The sequence below is a fragment of the Sardina pilchardus genome, chromosome 3, assembly GCF_963854185.1.
Source record: "Sardina pilchardus chromosome 3, fSarPil1.1, whole genome shotgun sequence".
NCBI classification, from domain to species: domain Eukaryota; kingdom Metazoa; phylum Chordata; class Actinopteri; order Clupeiformes; family Clupeidae; genus Sardina; species Sardina pilchardus.
The window spans coordinates 32,807,006-32,824,476 of NC_084996.1; the positions used below are offsets into that span (position 1 = coordinate 32,807,006).

Here is a 17,471-nt window from a genome sequence, read left to right on the forward strand (position 1 = left end):
TTGCATACGATACTTACAGTACTATCAGAGTCTGTGGCATCACCGTACAAATCATATTCAGTACAGTATTGGCCTGTCTTTCTGTTCACTTACAAAACTATTGATTTATATCTTCATATACGCTAGAGGATATGAGTAGAGATTGATAAGTCCTTATTCTTTATTTTCATTGTGATATTTTATTTTTCAAATTAGAATGAATACAATTCCTCCAGGAGCCATAAACCCTGCCCTGAAAACTACCATCCAGACAGCATTCGGCTGAGTTTTCTGACAGTTTTGGATGCACACAAGTTCACCAATCAAATCAAACACCTCAGAACATCTATATTGTGCTATTATATGATATATGCAAGTGTTTTGATATGAAATCCATGTGATTTGCATGACATCACCCTGCTGGTCAGTTTTGACCTACGCGACAGCCTTGCAAAGTACCATCCAGACAGCATTCGGCTGAGTTTTCTGACAGTTTGGGATGCACACAAGTTCACCAATCAAATCAAACACCTATAAACATCTATATTGTGCTATTATATGATATATGCAAGTGTTTTGATATGAAATCCATGTGATTTGCATGACATCACCCTGCTGGTCAGTTTTCACCTACGCGACAGCCTTGCGAAGTACCATCCAGCAGCATTCGGCTGAATTTTCCGACAGTTTGGGATGCACACAAGTTCACCAATCAAATCAAACACCTCAGAACATCTATATTGTGCTATTATATGATATATGCAAGTGTTTTGATATGAAATCCATGTGATTTGCATGACATCACCCTGCTGGTCAGTTTTGACCTACGCGACAGCCTTGCAAAGTACCATCCAGACAGCATTCGGCTGAGTTTTCTGACAGTTTGGGATGCACACAAGTTCACCAATCAAATCAAACACCTCAGAACATCTAAATATACTAGGCTGAAACATAGAAGAGGGACACGGACAACGAGCTTCAAAGCAAATGATAATTTATTGAATTAAAGCAAAACAACGTCACCAAATAGAAAGAATATTGGGAGTGGTGATGTGCGTGTGGGGATGCAATGTAGGTATCATTGGATTATTTAAGAGACTAAATGAGAAGACAAAGAAAAGAGAGACATAGAATAAGGGAGAGTGCAAAGTGCAAGAGAGAAAAAAAGACAAAGAAAGGTGTCTAATGGGAAAGAAGACAGCCCCTAATACAGGTGCTCCCAATTATTAACCTCCAAAGGTCCAACCCCACCCGTGCACTGGCATGGATGGACTGAGAGGACACAGATAATCCAAGGTTTTTGGGGTAAAATGTACAGTATGTATGTGTTTATGTATTCATTCATTCATTCATTCAGTCAGTCATTCATTCAGTCATTAATTCATTCATTCATCACAACTATTTTCATCCAATTCATCTGAAGTGTCATCTTCATCTTCATCTTCAGATGCCTCACTGTCCTGCAGAGGTACCTCAACAACCACACTGCCACCGATGAAAGCAGGACCGTAAACTAGAAGTGCCGCTGTAATGTTTCCTTCCAGCTCAAAGATGTGTCTTTTGATTTTGTTTTGTTCTGGTTCACCTTAAAAGAAAACATTTTACTATCAAAGATGCATCATCAGTAAAACACCTTTATGACATTATAGAATAGAAACTTTAGAAACTTTAATAGCCACACAACAATGTTGGTGGTATTTTTTGGTAGCTCAGTCTGGGGAGGGGGGATTACAGTTTTTTTCTGAATGCTTACGTAAACGCTAATCGTGATTCTTTTAGCACAATTTTTAAATTACTATTTTGTGTTTTGACTTTGTATTTGTTTTAATGAGTGTGAACACCAATACTTGAAGTTTGGGTCCCTGTATGTTTACAGAACTATGACAAAAGTATTACCTCAAACTGACATACTGTAGCCTACCTTGTGCACAGAGAAAGCAAAAGCCAGATGAGTCTTGTATTCATACCATCAGTGTGTAGTTGAAACATTGTGTGCTTAGTAAATGATGACTTGTGTTTGAAGCACAATTTTTACGAAGGTATGGAGAGTTAATCAAGCTGTGTTCGCTTTTGCAAGAGAACTACAATGTTTTGATAATTTGGTGAAAAGTTTTGTTATTTGAGTGAAGAGTTTTGCAAAAATAGCCAATAGTTACAAAAAATGTGCTTAAGCAATCAGAAAAAACTGTAATAGCAGGAGGGGCTAAAATAAATAAATAAAACAAGAAGAGTTGCAAATCTGAGTTGTCTCAAATCTGAGTTGTCTCTGAAGGGTAGAAGCTGTCGTTCCAGTCTACAGTGTCTTCCAGAGGGCAGAAGTTTGAAGAGTGGATTGATGGAGGGTCACAACCAGTGATTTTGGAGACTTTGGTGACAACTCTTTCTAATTTCCTCTTGGTGCGACTAACGGATCTACTGTAAAAGGCTGCCAGTCAGTCGACAGTATTATCAACTTAATGATATTTTTACCTTGGTACAGTAATTACTGGTGAACATATACTTACAGTTATCCTGGAGCAGGGATTTCACCCGGTCAAGCTGTAACTCAAGGGAGTTAATGTGCCGGTGCATCTCCCCCACAACAATTTGTACCTCCTCATGAAACCGGTTGACCAGCATGGCAATGTCGAATGCTCTTTTTTTGTGAGAGAGATTCCCATTGCCTGCAAAGACAGTTATTGATAATCGATCCATAAACAACAACCGATTAACAATCTTCCAACAGAGTTTATGTGTTTAATAATTGTTTTCTATAATGTATTTATCACTGTTTTGTGTAGCTTTTTGACTGTCCTAGTCTGTCTTAATATGTATTTGTAATATCTGTCTTGTGTGAATTTGGACATGGGTCTGGCAAATAAACTGAATTGAATTGAATATGAACCAAAATAAACATTAAACATTAATAAAAAATAAAATAAATTACAATGTACAGTCATCTACACTGTTCTACATTTCTACTTATGGTTAAATCCAAATGTTGCGTACATACTCGAAGACAGACTCTCCCAGGGCCAGATGAAATTGTCATGGACAAGCATGTCATCAAGGGATGGCAGTTTTGCCTTGTAGGCCTCATCTAATTGGTCAATAGCAGACTCCAATTTCTTTTTGTCGCCTGCTATTTTCCGCCGGATGGAGTGTCGTCTTTTATTGGAGTCTAAAAACATAAGTAAACATGACTGAAAAGCATGCATATGAGTATATGCAGTGATATTTTGATGGTTCATTGTTGTATTACAGCCACAAACACAACACTTAAAATATAACTTATCAATTTTCAAGCATCTATAAAATCAAGTCACACCAGTCTCTCTGTACAGCATGTGCTTCCGCTGCCGGATGCTGAGGTAAAGGTGCTCAATCTGGCGCTCCAGGGAATGCTCATCCACGACAGTAGAGGCTGTGATGAAATTGTCAGTATTTGTGGTCAAAGAATGCCACAAAATGCCAAAAGACATGAAGTGGATTTTGAAGACATGCATGTTTATGAAGGTTAAATATTACCACATGGCCAGCCTTGGACTTCAGAGATCCACTGTTGGAGCTGAGTGTCATCAACACTCAGCTCTGCACAGAGGGCATGCAGGTTTTTGATTTCTTCATCTAGTCTTCTCTGCGCCTTTAACAAAATAGATCCACAAACAGCACTCCATATTGTCCATGCGCCTTAAATACTTACAATACATTAGTTTATGGCTTTTGAGGTATTTTAGAGTTTTTTTCAGACATACCTTTGAATACCTCTGGGCCAATATTTTGTGGAGGTTTGCCATCTTTCGATGGTTCCACAAAATTGCCAACACTGTAATCATGTCTCTTCGTGCTGTAGTAATATAGAAAAAGTAACGGCTGTCAAATCATGGGAGAAATAAATACCCCAAAGTAAACACACAGTTTCATTGTTCTTATCATCATTGTTGTTACTGTATTGTTTTATATGTGTTGTTGTTGTTGTACCTCCTTTCGACATGTATTTGGTTGAAATGGCAGCCCTAGACAAAAAACTGTTGACCTAAGTAGTAAACAATCAGTATGTAATGTCAATACAATACTATCACAGGACACAACACAATGAAAGAATATTTTTCAATAAAATTCAACACATTTAGCACACCTGTTCAACCTCCTCGCCAATGGTGTTCCCTGCGCCTTCTTGGTTGCGGCCTCCCCATTTCAGCTGCAATTCACAAACAGAGTTTCAAGACAAGCACAAATGGTTGAAGAATTTACTGCACAAAATTTGACGCTAACCTTGCATGTCCATGAGTGGGCTTTGGCATGCATGACCGAAAGGAGGGGTCGGACTGCCTGCAGTGCCTGTGACACAGACAGATGCATTACACTCATTACATTACAGCTTTTACTGGCCAGGTTTGTGTAAACAAACAAGGAATTTGACTGTGGTTGATCTTTGCTCTCAAAGTACAACACTCAATAACATAAAAAGAATAAAAAAAAAAAATACAAAACAGTAAGAATAGAATTAAGGGCAGTAGAATAAGGCTATGTATAACAATAAACACAGAATGCACATTTGCAATGAATAGGCACTATTGGTGGGAATGCAATTGTCTGGAGGGCGGCTGGCTTATTGTCGTGGACACCTCAACAGGCACAAGCAAGATGCAATATACAATTGACAAGAGGGTGAGGATAGTGCAATATCAGTATAGATTGAGGTTTAGGATTAAGCATAAATCTAGTGCAAGGCAGTTCAGTGCAATGATAATGCATTAATAACAATACTGTAATTAAGATTGAAGAGCACATGAGATAGATGAGCAGCACAGGTTGATTGACTATGTTCGGTGTAACAATGATGTTACCTTTAGAAGTCTATCAAGTGTCCTTTTCAAGACTTTCTTACCTGCAACTCCTGAAACACTGAGGCCACCCTATTCAGGTATGGGAAGTACTTGCAGGCCACATCCATGCAAAGGAATGCAGGCCTAAGGGGCATGAGTTCTCTATGCAAGTAGAGGGGATATGCAAAGATTTCTCCCCTGAACATGTTTAAAGCTCGTAGGAGAACCCCATGCCTGCAGACAGCTATTTCCAAACCCTCCTCATCAATTTTTGACGAGGAGGGTCTACTCATCTCCTTAGCTGCTGCCCACTGGCTTGTCCCACACCTGCCACTGCCTGATGTCTGGTAAAACACAATCTTTCACAATGAAACAAGTTCATGAAAACAACAGTGCACACTGCTGAAATAGAACTTTGAAAACAACATACATGCTTTGTGTTGCTGTGGATGGACTGCACAAAGCTGGCCACCTCTTCGTCCTTGGCAAAGAAGGAACCATCAAACAGACCTACATTAGACCTTTAGAAATGATGTACAGAAGCAGTCTATGAATTACAGCTCATACATGATACATTTCTTCAGAAAGAATACTTTATAAAGGAAAATGTATTACCCTGTGGCATTTTTGAAGCGATAATGCTTCCTATTGCCATCCACAGCAATGGCGTGCATTATAGGAGCACACGCAGAGCAGAGAAATGGGTCCATCCCCATGGCCCTCTCCACCTCATGCTCTGCGTGGGACCACTCTATGAAGGCCCGCTGAAAAGTATCTCCACAGATGTTGCTGGACTAAATAGTAATGACAAATATGGAAAGATACTATTACATGTTACATATTACAATATATATTATGTGATGAGAATTATTAAGAGAAAGGAAAGATATTTACTCTCCCACAGGCTCTACTCCTCTCCTCCAACATGCCAAGGTATGCCTGACGCGACAAGCCCGGAGCAAGCAACTTCAACTGCTGGAATGCTGTCAGCATATTGACCTGGTACAAGGTGTGGTGATTCACCGTGGCAGGCCAGTAACCACACCTGACCAGGTCCTCCAACCCAGCTGTCCAACTCTTTTGGCACAGGCCACACGTGATGGTAGGGATGGACAGGTTGTAACGCCCTGAAGTAATTGTTTGTACAGTGTTAAATCAAGCAAGAACAGGGATTTCACATATACATATGTAGGGATACAACATATCCTTCTAACAACCCTCCAACTGCTATATACATACAGCATACAGTGCACCATTATTACCCCCGGACATTTAACTGTCCCACCACCACTCCACCCAAGACATCAGACATGCCTGCCCTTACACACACACACACACACACACACACACTTACAGGCTCCCTCTACTAGAACAATCCCAGGCCTTTGGGTTGGCCCCTTGAGCCACGGATCTGTCCAAGGTAATTCCAAGGGAGTTTTATCTTGCCCCTGTTGCTCCTGGGTGTCCCTTGGTGCTCCCCCAATGCCCCCCGTCCCCGTCCCCCCACCATATGCCACAATAGGCAAAGGAACTGACAATTTCACCACATTCTTTACATTAGTAATCATATGCATGTGACAAATAAACATCCTTGTATCCTTATATCCATCTTACCATTCATCCCAACCAGGATAACGCCTTTGGCTGCTGTCATCGACAGGGCACTGGGACAGCAGCCACATAATTTGGGGATACTTATTGGTAGAAATCGCACTAAGGAAAAATATATATAATATATATTCAACATCACATTCAGGCTAATTTGTCACAATAATATTGATCAACATAATTTGTGTAAATATAAATGCACCTGTTTCCGTCAATTTGAATGTGTCACCCTCAGGCTGGACTACAGTCGTGGGTGATATGGGCTGGTGAAAGCCCTTAATTGTGGCACTCCTGTCATGTAGCACAAGATGTGCATGAACCATCTCATCGCACTCACTGCACAGGAATTCCTTCGGCATACATGCCTGGCAGTGAATGACTGCCCTTTTGCTGCAGATTTTGCAGGCAGGCTCTAAGACCTCAGAGGACATCAAGGCTCGGACTAAGGAGTCCCTGATAGAGCTCCATCTCTCTGAGCTTAGAGCCTGCCTGTCACCCCAGCTGACATTCACCTGCGATGTTCCAGGGTTTATTTTTTGGTCGACAGAGTAGGCCTGGAAATTTGTATCTTATAACACAGAATATAATAATCATTATGAGAGCCTGATTACAAAATAAATAAGCCATAACAAAAACTGCACAACCACAACCAAAGCAAAGGCATACCTAGGACATCTAAGGAAACAGTTTCCGTGTCAGGAATGCTGCTTGTTGCTGCAATAGGAAATATGATGCTTTCATTTGATAGATAGATAGATAGATAGATAGATACGTATCTAAATGTAGTAGCTTATACAACCATTAGACAGCACACATAAGTCACTCACATAAAAAATCACTCACAGATGTGTGAAAAGTAAAGAGCATGAAGTGATTGCAAAAGTCTGTTAGGGACTGACCCTGCCATGTATTGACTATCATAAAGTGCTATAGTAAAGTGAACTACCACTGTTACACACATTCTAATAATAATTCATACCTTTTTTGGCCGGAATTTGCCCTCGTGGTGCTTGACCAGGTCTTTTAAAGAGCATTTCCCCATTGCTGTCCCGTGGCTGCCATTGCACTGGCGTAGCAGGACAATTTTTCTAAAGTAAGTGAGTTGCCATTAATTGTTTTATTTACAAATATACAGATAGCCACATGTTTAAACAAATCTATACTCACAGCGGTTGCATCAAATTTAGCAATAAGATGTTTGCTGGCTTCAAGAGCCTTCTGGAAGTCAGACATTTCTGCAAGAAGATTTTCTATACTCAAATTCAAAAGCTGAAAGTGTCACAGTGCTTTCTATGACAATACAGTGTAGGAGGTCAAAAGGTCACAATTCAATCTGGGACTATGGAATACTGTCCAAATCACTCTGATGAGAGCACCAAGACATAAAAAGACAACTAATAACACTTTCAGAGCAACACTTTGGAGGAAAGGGGTTGTCAACTTTGATTGTGCAGGGTTATATGTGTAAAAGCAAGAAAAGATTTTTGTAAAAGCAAAAAAGAGTAACTATGCATTACTCTTAATACATAGTTGTGTGGGAATCTTCCACAATCTTCCACTGCAAATCATGAAAGTTTCAAGATACTGTAACATGATTCACTGTCACCAATTAGCGTGGAGCATGAACCAATTAGACTACATATCCATGTAGCCTATTTTACAATTTTTCTTTTCTATTTCATAGCTAATTATTTTTACTTTACATGTAATTCAAATAAACCTATGTTGTGATTGTACTGTAGTGTATGGGGTCAATATATAACAAACTTTGTTGAATGATTCCACTATGTAGGTATTCTCTCTTCTACTGCAGTACTAATGTAGTAACATAATGTAACTTGTATCACCTATTTTGTTCTACAATACAGTATCTAATGATTGCACTAACAATGACACAATGAAACTATCTTGTGTGCGGGTGATCTATAGTTATGTTTCAGTGGTATTTCACAGTAAATTTGTTTTTTGAACCAATGATTGTGCAAGTGCAAGATGTCTTTGAAGATGTGAATGCACAATCCAATGTTTTGAACATTAGACAGCCTGTGTTACAAGTGATAACCGTTTTGAGTTTTGTGTCTAGAGTTGTGAAAAATGACATCAAGGTTCTGAAAATAGTTGCAAAGTGATTGTAAAAAACTGTAGTGGAATCATTGAACAAAGTTTGTAATATCACAACGGTTTATTTGAATCAAAGCAAAATGAATTAGCTATGAAATAGAAAAGAAAAGACGAAGCATTGTAAAATATCAGGCTACATCCGGATATTGTAGTCTAATTGGTTCATACTCCACGCTAATTGGTGACAGTGAAGATTGTTACAGTATCTTGAAACTTTCATGATTTGCAATAAACATGGAAGATTGTTTGTCTGTTTCCATACAACTATGCATGAAGAGTAATGCAACAGTTACTTATCATTTTGAGCAGTTGTATCAATCAATAGTTAGATCATTGTAAGGAAATGAATAGAAACTCATTTTAAATGTAATGTGTGAATTGCTTTTTGAATTGGTAGTACTTCGATGTTAAGTTGTATCATATTGAACAGGTGATTTTTGTTGAATGAACAAATGATCTAAGTTGTATGTGTATTGTATCCAAGTAATTGAGAATAGGGTTAGAGTTTTGAAAAATGTGCATTTTGATCATCGGTTGTTGTGAGTTTTGTGTCTAGAGTTGTGAAAAATAACATCAAGGTTCTGAAAATGCAAAGTGATTGTAAAACTATATTAAGATTGAGGACACTGCTACATCATCTAGGTAATAGACCTTGACTTTCCTTCCATGGACACCAACAACCTAACACTGAAGGAGGAAGGCACAGATCTCAGGCAGAGAGGTCAACAGATCACACAACAGATCCTCAGGGACACACATCCGAGCCAGGTTTAGTTCAAGTGGGTGTACACAGGCTACTACCTGAAACACCATAGGCCCGTGAGCTTCAGCTCGCATAAGATCTGTCTGGACAGCAGAATCTTTTCTGCCAATGTGAGGTTTGTGGCAATGTTTAAATGAACACTGTACTTTTACATTTAGTCATTTAGCAGACACTTTTATCCAAAGCGACTTGCCGGGAGAATTACAATCAAGCTATAGACTGTAATCTAACTTTGCAAATGGCAACAAAATATATACTTTCATGGCCTTTGTTCTTATGTTCATGTTGTTCATAATGTACACATGTTTGCATTGCTCAAGTTCTGCAGATACTGTATGTCAGCAGAGAATTCATGTGATTATGACTGATTGGTATTGGTAAAAGCCATCACACAAACTCAACATATTTATAAAGTGGTCTGTGAGTGTGTATTATTATGTACTTCATTTCCTTTATACATGATGTTGTCCTTTGTTCTCTTAGCACAATACTGTAGTTGGTCAAACCTCAGCCAATGACAACTTAGACAGAATGCTAAGAAAAAGTAATGTGGTGCCAACTCAAGACAGTAGTAAATACAACCTCGAAGCAACACAGATTGTAATTATCAAACTGACTGTTCTTTGTGATAAGTTGGATAACATAAGTAATAAGAAAGGTTGAGTATCACTAAGGCTGACACACAAACCAAACAAGTGTAAGAACATATTGATATTGACTAATAGGAAAATAATTAATATCACCGTGTATTTTAATTGACACACTGCAAATACATTGCAGTGCTAGGTATTGTGCCTCGTGTGTAGGAATGAGGGGGCATGTCTCAGTGCATGTTCAATTTAGACATCTAGAGATGCATACTGTACATGATGCAGGTGACACAAACATAGTGAGATAAAAAAGTTTGGGACACATAAGTGCATGAACTGTAAGGGTGCAATAGCTTTAATAGTTAATTTCATTATGCCAGTCTGTGAGATGGGAATACAGTAAACTCTGGAGAGTCAGTGTGGGGAGAGAATGGCCTTTTAAGTATATTGAAGCCCTGCAGTTGCAGTACTTCTGAAAGTCCTTTCCAATTTCCACTTCCATGTGTTGGTGTGTGTGCTCGTTGGGGGATAGGGTGTGTGTGTGTGTGTGTGTGTGGTGGGGGTAGGGGTTTTGACTCCCTGGTATCTATGATTTAGGGAACACAGGCATGTGAGCAATCTGATGAGGTTGATGGATCATAGCTGCTGGGGATCATATCTGAGGATAACAGTCCTTGTGACAGAGTACCAACATGTATGCGCTATGACCACCATACCAACGGGCCTGGCTCTTTGGCGTTGCGGTCAAGCTGCAGGGTTAATACCTCAGTAGACCTGGGTTCAAGACCGGGTGGGGTCACTGCTCTGTCCCTTCACTGCAAATGGTGTCAAAGTGGGATGGCTTGCCGTGAGGTCATCGGAAGCTTGCCCAATGTGTGAGCCATATGAGGGACCCCCAGGATAGGTTGACCCTGGTGTGAGGGACCCCAGAGATGGGTGAAGCATGTGTAGGGGGCACCCTGGTATGGATGAGGTACGGCTGGTGGTTGCACGAGAGTCGCCTGTATGAGTGAAGTGCATGGGCAAGCTTCCTGAAGGGGAGGGCAGTGTGACAGAGTACCATCACTACAGTTGAGTATGCACTATGACTGCCATACCAACAGGCCTGGCTTTTTGGCGTTGTGATCAAGCTGGAGACCCGAGTTCAAGACTGGGTGGGGTCACTGCTCTGTCCCTTCGCTACAGTCCTCCTGTGCTCCTCTCTCAGTCTCAATTAAAGATGAGGGGTGGGTTAAAAGCCAAGGCTGGATGATTTTCAGTACACCTAAAGTCTTTCCACACCAGTGGCAGCCCTCCGCTCGCCTTCAGCTCATCTGGACTCGCGCCAGTGGTGCTGCTGGGAACTCGCGGCTGCTTGGTGGGTTGCCTCACTTTCATTCCTTTCATTCCTTTCATACGGAACTAGCACAAAAAGACAGAAACACACTAAGTTCCAGCTGTACAGTGCAATAAATTTGGACTTTGGTTACTCATTCATTCATTCATTCGTTATCTGCTTAAAAGACATGATGTTACGATATCAACCTGGAGCTGTATTCTCAAAAAATGTTAGGGCTAAAAGTAGCTCATAACTGGTGAAATGAGGAGAAATAGGAGAATAATGGGTGTGTCAGTCCTAGAAAAATAGCTTTGAGAATACGGCCCTATACAGTGGGACCTTTCTTACACACTTTATATACAAACAACACACACACACACACACACACACGCACGCACGCACGCACGCACATGCGTGCGTTTCTGAATTAGAGAGGTAATCTCATTCTATATATTATATATATATATATATATATATATATATATATATATATATATATATATATATATATATATCATTTGCCTTTTCTATCAAACTGTAATACATCCTTACTACCTTACTATTGTCAGTCTATAATACATATACTATACAAAATACTTTACATGTTTTATAATCAGTTGCAAGGCTATACCCAACTTTAACAAACCATTACCACTGTTACCAGAGACTATATGATAGGAAGACACAATGCTTTTGGGGCCCATGTAAATTAGTGAGCATAAAGCCCCACTAGACGGACAGGAAATGAAATATTTTGCATACAGAAGATGTTACACTAACTCTCTTACATCTTCCCCACAAAATCATGGATACAACTTTTCTTCGGCTCAACCTCCCTGCCTTGTGAATGTTCTGTACAGTATGTACCCTATGTCTTGGAGTGTGCCCTTTGTCTGTCGCTACATAATGCTTAAAATGTCAAAACAGATCAACAACTTGTAAAATTGGTTAACATAGTGGTAGTTGTTCTAAAACTATTCGACTGTGAGTGCTCAATATACCCCCATCTACACGCCCTACCCTCCTCCCTTCCCTACCCAATACTCTCCATGCCCTCGTCATCTCCAGCCATCACCTTCTCCATCCTATATTTCTTATCATCCAAAACCTTGTCAAAAGTTCTGCATGATCAAATCACTATTGTCCACCTGCTAACCTCCCATCATCACTACATCACTCCAGTTCTTCATAACATTTGCTGTCAAATTCACAATAATTATCAAAACACTTCTTCTCACAGACAAAGCCTTCAATAATCAAAACCTTATCTTTCTTCATGACTTACTCATGCGTCCCACTCACTTCCGCGTGACATCCAGAAACAACCTTGACCTGGGTTGACAGTGACTTCACAGCTGCTGCCCTCACCCCATCTATATCATCCCTCAAGCAGGCTATCAAAACCAATCTATTCTGATTAACCAACCCTGCATTAGTGGCAAGTATGTTATAGCATTGACTCAGAATTTAATGTGCTGATGTTGGCCCAAGCCAGCTTTTTATTTTTTATGTACAGTATACCCACTAATTTCAATTAAACAGTCTATGACGAAGTGATGAAAGAAATATTGTGAATGATTTCCAGAAATTCATATCTTACCTGCCATAACTATTCAGGGTCAGTCTCCGGTCAGTTCTGTTGAAAAAGTGCAACTTTTATGACAATCTTCCTAACATTACTGAGCTGATTCACTCATGCTAGAAATATTTGCAATTAAACCATAGAGATATAGTTAATCTTGTTCATTAGAAGATAAATTACTGACTGCTAACAACAACGCTATGCTTGGTTTAAATACATGCTAATGATACGTATCTTTAAACGTGTGCAATAACTAGCTTAGCTAGCTTAGTTATAGCAAGCTATATTTACTAACAAATTATAGATTATGAGCTAGCAGTTTAACAGTTGTAAACTTTCAGGGTTGTACAGCAAACATTTATAGTTACTATAGCATAGATAGACGGTATTTTAAACATAATAAAAATAAGTATGTAAGCTTTTTGTTGAATACTTACTTTTCAAGATACTGTAACAGCATGCAGCAATGCTCTTGGACCGTGCCTGCGGGGAAACATCTCGTGAGAAACGATATTTCACATCGCTGGCCCTGATTGGCTGAAATAATGCAAGAGGCTTACATTCTCGGCCGCGATATTTTGTAGAGGGGTTACAATTCCACCAGGAGACCGGGTTGCAACCGCAACTGTAAAGCAGCTTGCACACTGCCCAAACAAGTGCCAACAAACACCAACATTCTAAAGTCTGCAACTGTTGGCAAAAGTCTTTAGAATGTTCAAATGCTCAGGTGTGCATTCTACACTGCCCAAACATCAACTGACATAACTGTCAAGGTCAAAGGTGGCTGCTATCTAGACTACTAATTACTTTCCTAGGCTACTTATAGTTTTATAATGGATACGCCTACTTTGATTAATGTAATGAAAGTGGTGTTGGTCTGGCTGGCTTATAGAGCTACTAGGCGTATACAGGATCGCCAACAAACACGAAGATTCAGGAGGAGAATGTGGTGTAAACCATGGCTTTTACGACATCAAAACCAGGGGGCTTACCCAAACTTGTGCAGGGAGCTGAGGTCCGAAGACACTCCAGCCTTTGCGAACTTTTCACGCTTTGCGCCCCAGGCTTTTGAGCAATTACGTATAATGGTAACACCCCTGATAAATAGGAAAAATACGAATTTCAGAGACTGCATCTCTCCTGGTGAGCGTCTGATGGTCACCTTGCGATTTTTGGCAACAGGTAAGGTCCAATTCCAATTCATTCATAGTTTGCTTAAAAGAGTAAGCATGGCTGTATAAAGTGTGTATAACCTTTTTGTTTAACAGGTGAAACATTCCAAAGTCTGTCATACCAGTTTCGGATTGGTTGCTCAACCATCCGAGCAATCATCCCTGAGACTTGTGCTGCCATATATCAAGTCCTCTCTGAGAAATATCTTAAGGTAAGCACCACACTTCTCCATGCGCTCCTCACACTCACAACACTTCACACACACACACACACACACACACACACACACGACAAATACACTTCCATGTATCCTTGTATCCTAGACAGTATTAACCATAGCAAATTACGAAGATGACAAAGCATGATTACATTTGAATTTGTATTTAATAAATAGAATAAATAATAATACAAATATTTTTCTGTTCTGTTATACAAACATTTCCTTGTTTTTACCATTTAATATGATACATTACATTATCATATTATAATATCTCACATATAGTTGAATATGCACAATAAATAGAATAAATAATATTTTTCCTTGTTTTTAGTTGTATATAGCCTACTTAATGTTGTATATGTATGTTGTATAATAGGCCTATGTTGTATTATGATTGATATATATATGTAGTGTGTGTGTGTGTGGGGGGGGGGGGGTGTAATAATTATATTTTGTATTGTATTATTACTTTTTAATTATATAGGCAGCATCTAACAACATCTAAAGCAACTGAATCAATTATATCCAAAGGAGTCATTGTGAGAATTTGGTCTGTTGTAGATAAATTGATTAATTTGGCATTGAACGAAACGAAAGTAATGTGGGTCTGCAGACTCAATCTGTCGGAACTCATTCTCTAAATATTGACAGTATGTTGTGATATGGTCACGTGGTCTCACAGCCGCGCTCTCACTGAGAGAGCGCAGTGTGGCATTTACCGCTTCCAGCATCTGCATGTCCTTTTCTTGGGCAGGATCTTGGGCTGACCTCTTTCTCGGCTTAGGTCGAGGAGTAGTTGAGTTTGAGGGTGGAGGGTTTAGATGGTTTGAAGGGTCTTCCTCTTCAATGTCTTCTGTTGTGTCTGTTGTTGGGTCATTGAAGCTGTTACCCTCATCAGCAGTTTCATCAGCATTGTCTTCTGGAAGATCAGATGAACTCTCCTGTTGAAATAATAACATTAGCAATTTAATATTTCTTATTTCAGTGCCCCAATACAACAACAGAGTGGCTGAAGGTTGCCGAAGGATTTCAGAAGAGCTGGCAGTTTCCCCACTGTCTGGGCGCTCTGGATGGGAAACATGTTGCCATCAGGCCTCCACCAAACAGTGGTTCACTGTATTATAACTACAAACATTTTAATTCGATTGTTCTTATGGCCCTTGTAGACAGTGACTACAAATTTCTGTACGTCGACATAGGATGCAATGGTAGAGTATCAGATGGAGGTGTATTCAGGGGCTGCACACTTGAAGAGTCAATCCAAGAACACACTGCCAACATCCCCCCACCTTCTCCTCTACCAGGCTCAGACAAAATTATACCATACTACCTAGTAGCGGATGAAGCATTCCCACTGAAGGCATACATCATGAAGCCATACGCGAGAAGAGGCCTCACCGAGGAACAACAGCTATTTAACTATAGACTGTCCAGAGCTCGAAGGGTAGTAGAGAATGCCTTTGGCATACTAGCCAACCGGTGGCGGGTGTTTTTCACCACGATCAACCAAAAGCGCTATTTGAAAGAGAAGCCATCAGGCAGCGATGGATCCATCACACCGAGACAGACCTGGATGCTGCAAAGGATGAAATTTCTAGAAGCCCATATGAAAAAAAGACCATCGCAATCAAATATATCGCCAAATGTAAGAATTTTATTTTGGTAACAAATTATTTAATTAATCATGCTTACTAGGCTAGTTCCATGTGGAATCATTGAGGTTAGTTGGAATGAAGATATTCTGTTAGAATATCCCTAACCTTTTTAGCCTGCTGAGTGGGATTTGTACTGCCTGGCAGACTAGCTTGTTGTAATACAGGATCCTGACTCCAGCTATCAGGTGTCTCAGGGACTTCATAGACATTGCTGTGTTCCTCTCGAAGGAAGTTGTGCATTGCACAGCATGCCAGCACAATGCTTTCGACTACCTCTGGCTTTTGGTTGATCGTGGTGAAAAACACCCGCCACCGGTTGGCTAGTATGCCAAAGGCATTCTCTACTACCCTTCGAGCTCTGGACAGTCTATAGTTAAATAGCTGTTGTTCCTCGGTGAGGCCTCTTCTCGCGTATGGCTTCATGATGTATGCCTTCAGTGGGAATGCTTCATCCGCTACTAGGTAGTATGGTATAATTTTGTCTGAGCCTGGTAGAGGAGAAGGTGGGGGGATGTTGGCAGTGTGTTCTTGGATTGACTCTTCAAGTGTGCAGCCCCTGAATACACCTCCATCTGATACTCTACCATTGCATCCTATGTCGACGTACAGAAATTTGTAGTCACTGTCTACAAGGGCCATAAGAACAATCGAATTAAAATGTTTGTAGTTATAATACAGTGAACCACTGTTTGGTGGAGGCCTGATGGCAACATGTTTCCCATCCAGAGCGCCCAGACAGTGGGGAAACTGCCAGCTCTTCTGAAATCCTTCGGCAACCTTCAGCCACTCTGTTGTTGTATTGGGGCACTGAAATAAGAAATATTAAATTGCTAATGTTATTATTTCAACAGGAGAGTTCATCTGATCTTCCAGAAGACAATGCTGATGAAACTGCTGATGAGGGTAACAGCTTCAATGACCCAACAACAGACACAACAGAAGACATTGAAGAGGAAGACCCTTCAAACCATCTAAACCCTCCACCCTCAAACTCAACTACTCCTCGACCTAAGCCGAGAAAGAGGTCAGCCCAAGATCCTGCCCAAGAAAAGGACATGCAGATGCTGGAAGCGGTAAATGCCACACTGCGCTCTCTCAGTGAGAGCGCGGCTGTGAGACCACGTGACCATATCACAACATACTGTCAATATTTAGAGAATGAGTTCCGACAGATTGAGTCTGCAGACCCACATTACTTTCGTTTCGTTCAATGCCAAATTAATCAATTTATCTACAACAGACCAAATTCTCACAATGACTCCTTTGGATATAATTGATTCAGTTGCTTTAGATGTTGTTAGATGCTGCCTATATAATTAAAAAGTAATAATACAATACAAAATATAATTATTACACCCCCCCCCCCCCACACACACACACACACTACATATATATATCAATCATAATACAACATAGGCCTATTATACAACATACATACAGTGAGGAGAAAATGTATTTGATACCATGCTAAAGTTGCCTAAAAAGAGGAATATAAAATCATCATTTGACAATTGATCTTAATGTCTTCATTCAAAAAATGAGTAAAAATAAAACCGCTAAGGACACCAATTTTCTTTGCGATTGAAGAACGTATCGTAAATAAATAAATGTTCTTCCTAAATGCTAGGGGGAAGGAAGTATTTGACCCCCTATG

At 40.0% G+C, this 17,471-nt stretch overlaps 2 protein-coding genes across 2 annotated transcripts; one reads left to right on the forward strand and one right to left on the reverse strand.

The window, feature by feature from the left end:
* Positions 1-1,030: 1,030 nt before the first annotated feature.
* Positions 1,031-12,823, reverse strand: LOC134077600 (uncharacterized). Its single transcript, XM_062533303.1, has 19 exons — positions 12,788-12,823; positions 7,563-7,630; positions 7,375-7,483; positions 7,062-7,109; positions 6,598-6,963; positions 6,402-6,500; positions 5,682-5,914; positions 5,403-5,581; positions 5,218-5,308; positions 4,850-5,131; positions 4,234-4,299; positions 4,097-4,159; positions 3,940-3,994; positions 3,714-3,805; positions 3,487-3,601; positions 3,287-3,382; positions 2,972-3,139; positions 2,484-2,642; positions 1,031-1,564 (listed from the first exon to the last, which is right to left on the reverse strand). The coding sequence occupies exons 1-19, from the start codon at positions 12,792-12,794 to the stop codon at positions 1,365-1,367; spliced, it is 2,496 nt and encodes an 831-aa protein (XP_062389287.1). The 5' UTR covers positions 12,795-12,823; the 3' UTR covers positions 1,031-1,364.
* A 1,031-nt stretch (positions 12,824-13,854) lies between these two features.
* On the forward strand, positions 13,855-15,828 carry LOC134077601 (uncharacterized). Its single transcript, XM_062533304.1, has 3 exons — positions 13,855-13,951; positions 14,038-14,153; positions 15,148-15,828. The coding sequence occupies exons 1-3, from the start codon at positions 13,855-13,857 to the stop codon at positions 15,826-15,828; spliced, it is 894 nt and encodes a 297-aa protein (XP_062389288.1).
* Positions 15,829-17,471: the final 1,643 nt, after the last annotated feature.